The sequence below is a fragment of the Buceros rhinoceros genome, unplaced genomic scaffold, assembly GCF_000710305.1.
Source record: "Buceros rhinoceros silvestris isolate BGI_N320 unplaced genomic scaffold, ASM71030v1 scaffold27014, whole genome shotgun sequence".
NCBI classification, from domain to species: Eukaryota; Metazoa; Chordata; class Aves; order Bucerotiformes; family Bucerotidae; genus Buceros; species Buceros rhinoceros.
In genome coordinates, this window is record NW_010408081.1 from 3,443 (window position 1) to 11,762 (window position 8,320).

The window sequence follows — 8,320 nt, forward strand, 5'->3', positions numbered from 1 at the left end:
GTGAGGCTGCTGGGGAGTTTGAGCCGTTAGCATCCAACGGCTAATCTTGCTTTCAGGAGAGACAGCGAGGAGGAACGGTGCTGATTTATTCCCTTCGACTCAGCCTGAGCTCTCTCACTGTTGTGCAACGTACTGCGATGTGCCCAACCCCTCCTTCGCTCGGCGGTGACAGCTGGAATACCTGCCGCTCTCCACGCGTCACCAGGCTCCGGCTATAAAGCACAGGCGATAGAGCATCTCCCTGGCTCTCCGTCTCGCTGAGAGGCACGTCTCTGAGAAACGAGCCATACGTGGTGGGAAGATGTTTTATTCGGGTATCCTGACAGAGCCGAGTAGAAAAGAAGTGGAGATCAGGGAAGCGGCATCTCTTCGCCAGCAGAGGAGGATGAAGCAGGCGGTTCAGTTTATTCACAAGGATTCTGCAGATCTCCTCCCTCTGGATGGGTTGAAGAAGCTGGGGACTTCAAAAGATACTGTAAGGCTTTATTGTGTTTGCTGGAAGGAGATTTAAGAAGCTGGTAGAGCCGTGTATTTTTTTTCTTTGTGCCATTTTATTGCTAGGAGAAGAAGTTCATTGCTTGTGGAAACTGATTTAAAAAATAAGGTTTCCTATGTAAAAGGAAAGGAGTAGAAAATGACGCTAGTTATCACCAGGGTTGCCTTTTGCTGGTAGGTGCTTTTATATGCCTGACGCTCAAATCTAAAAGCTTTTAATTTTTTTTTCCATTTATGTGAAAATTATATACTGGGTTTGGTACAAAAATCCTCTCTCAATTGGAGTGAATCAAAATGGCTTCATGTAATACATACATGTATACACGTCTGCGATGCATATAAATACACATAGAACATAATCAAAAGATTTGCTGAAGTCCAGTCACTGGTATTTCAAAATATAAAACTGCTAAGGCTATACTTTGATAAAGGCTTATGCATGGATGTGTTTTTTGAAATGAAGATGCGTAATTCTAGGGCTTAAATATTCCCCTATGCAATGATCCATGTGATCCCGTAGCTAACATACAATATTCATCACGTCGTGCTGGAGAGCATTTCTAAATCCTAATGTGCATGTTAGCGCTTTCTCTAATGGGAAATGATACCTAAATGTAATATCAGAAGTTCTGAGGTAAGGAGCAAAAATCTAAAAAATATATTCCACTGAGGAAAGCTCCTTTACTTTTTTTCCCCCCAGTTGATACAAAATTCTTGCACCTCGTAACACACAGATACGCATTTTTCAATGCTTGATGCAGGTTCATTTTTATTTTTTATTTTTAGTGGGGTAGTTTTGTTCTGTCGTAGCCTTCCTGCCCAGCTGGGTTAGGCTTGGCTTTGCCTGGCTGAGGTAAGTGGAATGAGTAGGCTGTTCTCTGCAGTGAGCATAGGAGTGGTTTCGCAGTTGTAGAGAGTGAAACTCACGCTTGGGGAAAGGCTCGGAAGAACCTTTCCTGGTCACCCTTGAACAGCAGCTCTTTGTGGAGGAGCTACAAAGTGCCTTTCAGAGCACAGCGGTGGAGTTATCACTATTATCTGCAGAATCCACATAGGTGTCGTGGCTCAGCCACCCGCAGCGTGCAGGGCTGAGACCCCAGTGACAGGGGTTTCTGCTCTGCCCAGGTGTCAGGGGCAACAGGTAGCAGGAGCCAGGGGCGCTGAGCACTGAAGTCCTTGTCCCTGCAGCTGTGCGGACCAGGTTTGGCCCTGGTGCCAGGGGCAGAGCATGGGGTTACTCGCCACCACCCTGATCACAGAAACATCCCCGCCACCACCCTGATCACAGAAACATCCCCCCAGGTTTCCTCCCTGCTCCTGTGCCCATGCTGGCTGAGCCATGGCTGCAGCATCACCCCTGCTGCACCCACAGTGCACCCACTCCCCTGTGAGGAGTGCCCACACGGAGGGGCTCTCTCCAGGGGTGTGCCAAAACCCTGGGGACATCCAAAGCTCCTGATCCCCTCCAAGGACTAAAAGGAAGTGCAGCGTGGCAAAGGCGCATTGCCCACCCGCAGCCACCCTGATTGTGGTGGGTCTCTGGACAGGGATGAGAACTGAGCTGGAATGGGCCACCCCACTGCGAGCTCCTCTTGTCGCCACGCCACAGTGAGGGGTGATGGGACAGTGGGCACGTGCAGCCAGGGCTCTGCTTGGCCACAGCCTCCTTGCCCCATGGCACATATGGAGAGTCCCCAAAGCGACAGTGCTGGCACATGCTCAGGCCCGTTCCTGCAGCCCGAGAAGATGCTGTGAATTTGAGTTGTTGCAGCAAATCTGTGTTGCCAGCACTGCCATGCTCACGCTGCACACCACGGCTGGGATGTCAGTGAGCATCGCTTCGAGAGGACCCACTGTGTCTCCCTGTGCCAGGCTGCCTGGATGTCACAAGAGCTGTCCCCAGGAGGCAGGGGAGATAGTGACTCTCTGAGACCGGGGAAGCACCAAGAGCCTCTGAAATGTGGGACTCCACCTTGGCATGGCCCCAAACCGAGAAGTCCAGGTTCAGAGGGGTTGAGCTGTGTGGTCAGGAGGCCCAAGGCACAGGGGGTCTTTGTCCCGAGTGTTTGCGCGCCTTTCTTGTGAACAGCTGCATGCCTCCTTACAAAGCTACGCATGACTGGCGTTAGTGACGTAGGGCTTCCCGCGGGGGTTTTCCAGCGGCCTCGGCAGGAGAAGCGAGGAGGTGACAGGTCCCCAGAGACGGGCAGGGGGCGAGGACAGACCCCGTCTGTCAGGGTGACAGCTGGCAGCGAACTCTGATTTTGGGGAGAAATGCCCTTCCTTGTGGCTGCAGCACAGGGGGGGCTGCACACAGCCAGGAGGCAGCAGGTCACCGGGGCGGGTGTGCTGGTGTCCCCCAGCTTGTGTGCCTCAGTCCGCTCCTGAAGCATCTCTCCTGGTGATGCCCTGCATAGGCAGGTTTGATAAATACTTGTAATTGTCTGCGTTAAGTCCCTGATAGCTTTCAGTGTATTATTCTGGGTTGGCCCGAACTCTTCTAGCTCCTCACTCGCTGTACGTATGGCACTTTGTCTGCCTAGACCAAACCGCAGCACAGCATATGCTGGATTTGGCAGACGTGGAGCTGGGTGTACAGAGCAGAAATGGCTTTGGTTTGATGCCTCACTGATACTCGCCTCACTGAAGCCCAGAAAATTGGCATGACATGGTCGTCAGCTGGGATTTGGGCTTCCTGACCCTGTAACCGTGACTCCCTGCCTGACTTGGGCCGGGGGTGCCAGACTTGCTGGCTGCTGGCAGCTCCTCCCATGGTTAGCCCTTGCCCTGAGAGCCACTGGACCAGTTTGGAGGGGCTTTCCTTGAAACAGTCCACCATCACTTTATCAGCTGGGAAACAAAGTTCTAAGTAGTAAAAATCAACAACAACAAATAAGCATTTCCCCCTCCCAAAACGCCCTCAGAGCCTCTCCTGGGTGCCCAGGTTCTCAGCGCAGCCCTGGGTGCCTCCATGGCCCTGGTCCTGCTCCTGGGGCTGGTGCAATGTTGCAGTTCATTGCAGTACCTTTGGTTTTTTCTACTGTCCCACTGCACTCGCCAGAGATTGTTGTGTCTTGGTTAAAATGCAGAAAACTTTGATGTTATGTGCACTGTGTTGGTCAGAGCCCTGGCCGCTGCCTTGTCTCCCTGCGAGACGGGCTGACAGCCCACAAGCACATGCTGCTGTGAAGTGAAGTCAGATAAAGGATGGGAAGAAGAGAGAGAAATTGGTTATTTTGGGGACAAGTTCCATTGGTGTGTTAAAACTCCTTTTTTACACTGTCTAGGTGCGGAAGAGAGGGAAAGCTGCCTGTGATGGGTTTGGAGAGGGGGAGCTGGCACCTTCCCTGACTTTCATCTCCACCTGAGTGAAACTGTTGTTGACGGGTCTTGTTATCCCCAGATGTAGAAGCCAAAACACTGGGAGATCTGCCAGAGACATGGATGCTGCAGCAATGCACTTGCTTATAAACTAGAGAGGAACACAACTGTATGGAATTATTTGTGGTTTTGACAGACGGTGGTAAATATGTTCAGCAATAGCTGGTGTCTCCACTCCTTTTAGGTTTCTGCTATGAATTTTTGAGGGGCTTACAAGCTTTCGAAAGGTCGCAGGGATGGAAAGGGAGGTATCTTACAAAAAAATTCATGGTTTGTTTTTGTATTGTACTGAACAATACTAGGAAATAACTTTATTTCTTTGCTTACACAATGGTATGTTACATTTTTAAATAAAACTTTCAATAGTTTCACGTCACATATAGAAAGGCAGTCCCAGCTAATCTGGGTTACTTCAAACACCGCTCCTGGCTGTGTGGCCGGCCTGCACTAGAGGGAGAACACAGCTGCCTTCCCCATCGCTGTCAGGGGAGGTTTTCCTCCTCCTTCCCTCCCAGACATGGTCTGCTTGCAGTTTTCCAGGAAAACACGCATTTGGAAATGTCCCCTGGCACATTATCTGTTTATCAAGTACACATCTATCACTTGAGTCATCTCCGTGACTAACATCCCTCACTCTGTTGCTGATGAAAGTCAAAGGAAACACAAGTTAAAGCAAACTAATTAATAGCCTGAGACAGGATGGTGCTGCAGGGAACCTTTTCAGCCCCCTCTTGCTAAATTATTTCTGTATTGGAGCACCATGTAAGCAAAATTTGTCTCCCCAAAGGCAGGATCTGCTGCAGCTTTCAGAAGAGCAAGCATCAACAAAAGACAGTCCTGTCTGTGGTGGTAGCTCATGTTCACGGGGCTCTGGATTTTTTCCTTTCGGTGATGGAACCCATAGAGGATTCACAAAACGAGGGCCTGAGAAAATCCACGTATGTGACTCATAATAGAGGAACTTGTAGTAAAAAAAAAAAAAAATCAGGTTTAAGCCAAGGGTAGATGGCAGTTAAATAGCAATGATGAGCGTGCTGGTGACGTATTCTTCTCCAGCCTCTTCTTTCAAAGCTACTTGGCAACATAATTGAGGCCAGGGAGATCAGGACAGCACACAGACTGCCCTGCCTGATGCCACCAGAAAATTTCTCTTGGCCCTCACTGGGTAGGGCTGGGTGTGAGGAAGTTGACCACAGGCTCTGTCCTGGCCAGCTGGCAGCTTAACCTGTCTCCTTCTCCAGTCCCCTCTCCCCTCATTTGGATTTTTTGATGATGTGAAGAACGACTCCTCCAGTTGTGTGCCTGAGTTGCAGGCAAACATAAAGGGTAAGAAGGATGCGATATCCTTCGGCAAAGTCTGGCCTGCGTTTTTGCTCGGATGAGGAGCCTTGGAGGTGATGACGGCGCTGACTGTGCACCCACAGCTTCTGCCTCATGTAAGGGAGCCCTCATTTCCAAACCGATTTGCTCGTTCCTCAGCACAGGGTCCATTACTAGTAGAGTCAGCCTGTCTGCTTTAATCTAGTTAAGTAATACTGGTTTCTGCTGTTCAGTCTCGCTGGGAAGGCAGTGGTCACCAGAGCACTGCTGGAGCTTCGTTAGTTTTTGTGCGTGAAGGAGACAGTGCAGTGTCAGATCTGATTTCTCCCCGTGGCTGGGAGCACAGCTACACTTTCGCGTTTACACAGGACGCACTCCCTAGCATGCTGGTCAGACATAGCACCTGCAACTGAAAATGGCTACAAAATTGTATTTCCTTTCAAATCAGAAGTTATATGTAGAAATAAGAACAGTGAAAATTGTGGGGAAAAGGAGAATACGTGTCCTGGTGTTGGCTACATCTACCTGTTCTCGCCAGTCAGCTCCAGTTTAACCGCCTGTGTTATGCCTACAGCAGGATCTGAAGCACTAACGTGGTTGCAGTTATTTTAGGATGATGCCAAGTTGCATTAGACTTTTGTAAGTGCTGTTATTTAACACGCCACACAGAATATTTTAAAGATGAGGCGCTACACATGAGGGCATGTGCTGGCCACCTCACCACGGCCCGAGGTTTTCAAAGTTATCCTGATCCCACTGAAATTCCCGTGGGATGAGGAGGTTTGCTGGTTCCAATGTCTTTGAAAATACAGAATCATATTTAATATGAATGCAAAAATTCAGGAATAAGCCAGTAAGGAGGTCTCACTGTGGACAAACTGAAATCAGGAGGAGAGGGCAGTAATGGTGGGAGGAGATTAGCCAGGCAGGGAAACAAGCAGATAATCAAGCAGAGTTATTTTACCTCCAGCAGAGTATGTGCATCCATCCGTGATGAACATTAAACATAAAAAGGCTTTTGGGAAGGCAGTCAGAGGAGATTTTGAGAGGCAGCGTGCTTCTCACAGAGCAAATGGAAATAACAGAGAAAGCGAGAAGCTGATGTACAAAGCATTGGGGGTTCCCAGGAGAGAATGTCTCCCTACCTACCTCAGACGATCTCACCTCTTCCCCTCCTCTCCTTTCCCTCCCGTGGCGCATCACATGCAGAATCACATCACTGAAGAATTCCCGACATCCTTATCAACAAATGAAGGCAATTACAACTGAAACACCAGCGTGGGAAAGCCTGATTTGTTTTGATTCCTATAGGACACATCAAATCTTCAACTTGAGTTTGGAAAAGGAAAGGCAGTCCTCCAAATTCCGATTTATATTTTGAAATGATTATTCCCTCATCGATACAAACTAGTTTTCTTTGGTGGGAGCCAGGGAAGCCGGAGCTGGCAGGAGAGCAAATAGATGCAGGCTAGGAGCAGTACGTGTCATCTGGGAATGGGGGAGAGTGCGGCTTTAGGGCATCCCTCCTGCGAGAGCAGCGCTGGCCTGTGGGCACCACAGGCAGGCTGGGCATGCGGGTCATTTTGTGGTTTTCCCCTGACTTCACCCTGCTCTTCTGTGTGTGCACTTTCTTAAAGCAACCACACAATATCCTGCAGAAGCGCCTGATGGAGACAAATTTATCAAAATTACGAAGCAGCCGAGGCAACTGGACTCCGAAGAGTGATATTTCAGCGCAGACCAACAAGCCGAATCAAACCAAACTGGGCAGCTCAGGGAAAACGGAGGACGAGGAACTCATAATAGTGAGCTGCCAGGTGATGATCCCTTCCCACTTCTGGGATTTATTCCCCCCAGATTTTATTTATGACTGCTTCAGGCCTCTTCTTGCCCCCATGCTCTTTCGTATTTCCCACTTTCCACAATATTCCCTCCGCCTGGGGCTGCCCTCTCTGTCCTTTGCAGGGGCAGATGCTGCTGGGAGGGGCTCAGGACCCAACACCGTGTTGCTAGTAGCACCACCGTATTCAAAAAGCAGCTCAAAAGCCAGCTCTTGGGTGCCCGGGGTGGACAAGGCAATGCCCTGCAGGCACTGAGCGTGCAGTGGAACAGGGACGGGCTGGCGCGAGGAGATGTTGGCATTTTGCAGGGTCCGATGTGTGTGGAGCAGAGATCCTGGACGCTCTGCAATCACCCACCATCCTACTCGTTGTCTCCCATCTCTGTTACTCTTGCAGTGTGCAGGGAAGGAGCTGAAGGCCGTGGTGGACACCGGTTTGCAGCACAACCTCCTGTCGTCTGCCTGCCTGGACAGGCTAGGGTAACTATCCAGCTGGGTTTCTGTGTGGTGGGGACGTGGGCACCTGGCAGCACAGGCAGTGCTCTGGGGGCTGGGGCTTCGCGTACGCCAGCCATGGACGCTCTGGAAGGGAGTGCTTTGGGCCGTGCCCAGGCAAGCCACTGATCCTCCTGTTACAACTAAACCCTGACTTATTCCTAAATGTCCTTGCAGGGACCTGAAATAGAAAGCCACTTGTACCAACTTACTCACCTCTGGGTAAATCCCTTCAGAGGGTTGGGTGCGTTGCATTTTTTCAGTGCCCGCCTGCTTGTCATTCGGTGCCTCATGAACCAGCTGAACCCCCTGCCCTGGCTGGCTGTCCCCCGTCCCTGGGGCAGGCGTCGGGCTGGGGCAGCCCAGCCCTGCAGGTCCCCGCAGGGAGGCAGGGAGCTGCCTGCTGGGCACGCTCCCACTAGCCCCGGCACTGGGGGTGAAGCAGCCATACATTTCTGTACGTGCATGTGCTGGAAATCTGCTGTCTGATGCTACTCCCAATAACGAATTTCTCCCTGTTGAAGGGAAAGGAAATGTATTAATGTAGCATTAAAGAGCTGACTGCCAGCCGTTTGCAGCAGAACTCCCACGGATCTCTGGGGAGCAGCATCAGGCATCAGCTCATAGCAAACCAAGGAGCTTTTGGCACTTTATTGTCATGAAGTCATTGCTTTTCATCGTGACTTCAAGCAATTAAGCAAAATCCGATTGCATTTGCTCCCTGAGCACTACTGCATGGCCCTGAATAAATTTACTGGCTGCTTAACATGTCTGAGTGGCACAGCGATG

General features: G+C 50.5%; 1 protein-coding gene across 1 annotated transcript in view; it reads left to right on the plus strand.

Moving 5' to 3' along the window:
* Positions 1-301: 301 nt before the first annotated feature.
* Positions 302-8,320, plus strand: part of NRIP3 (nuclear receptor interacting protein 3) — a gene marked incomplete at its 3' end in the record, with an annotated part of 11,204 nt that continues 3,185 nt past the window's right edge. The window contains exons 1-3 of the mRNA XM_010134761.1: positions 302-475; positions 6,834-7,013; positions 7,434-7,516. Of these exons, the coding sequence (XP_010133063.1) occupies positions 302-475; positions 6,834-7,013; positions 7,434-7,516 (437 nt within the window). The remainder of the gene's footprint in view (positions 476-6,833; positions 7,014-7,433; positions 7,517-8,320) is intronic.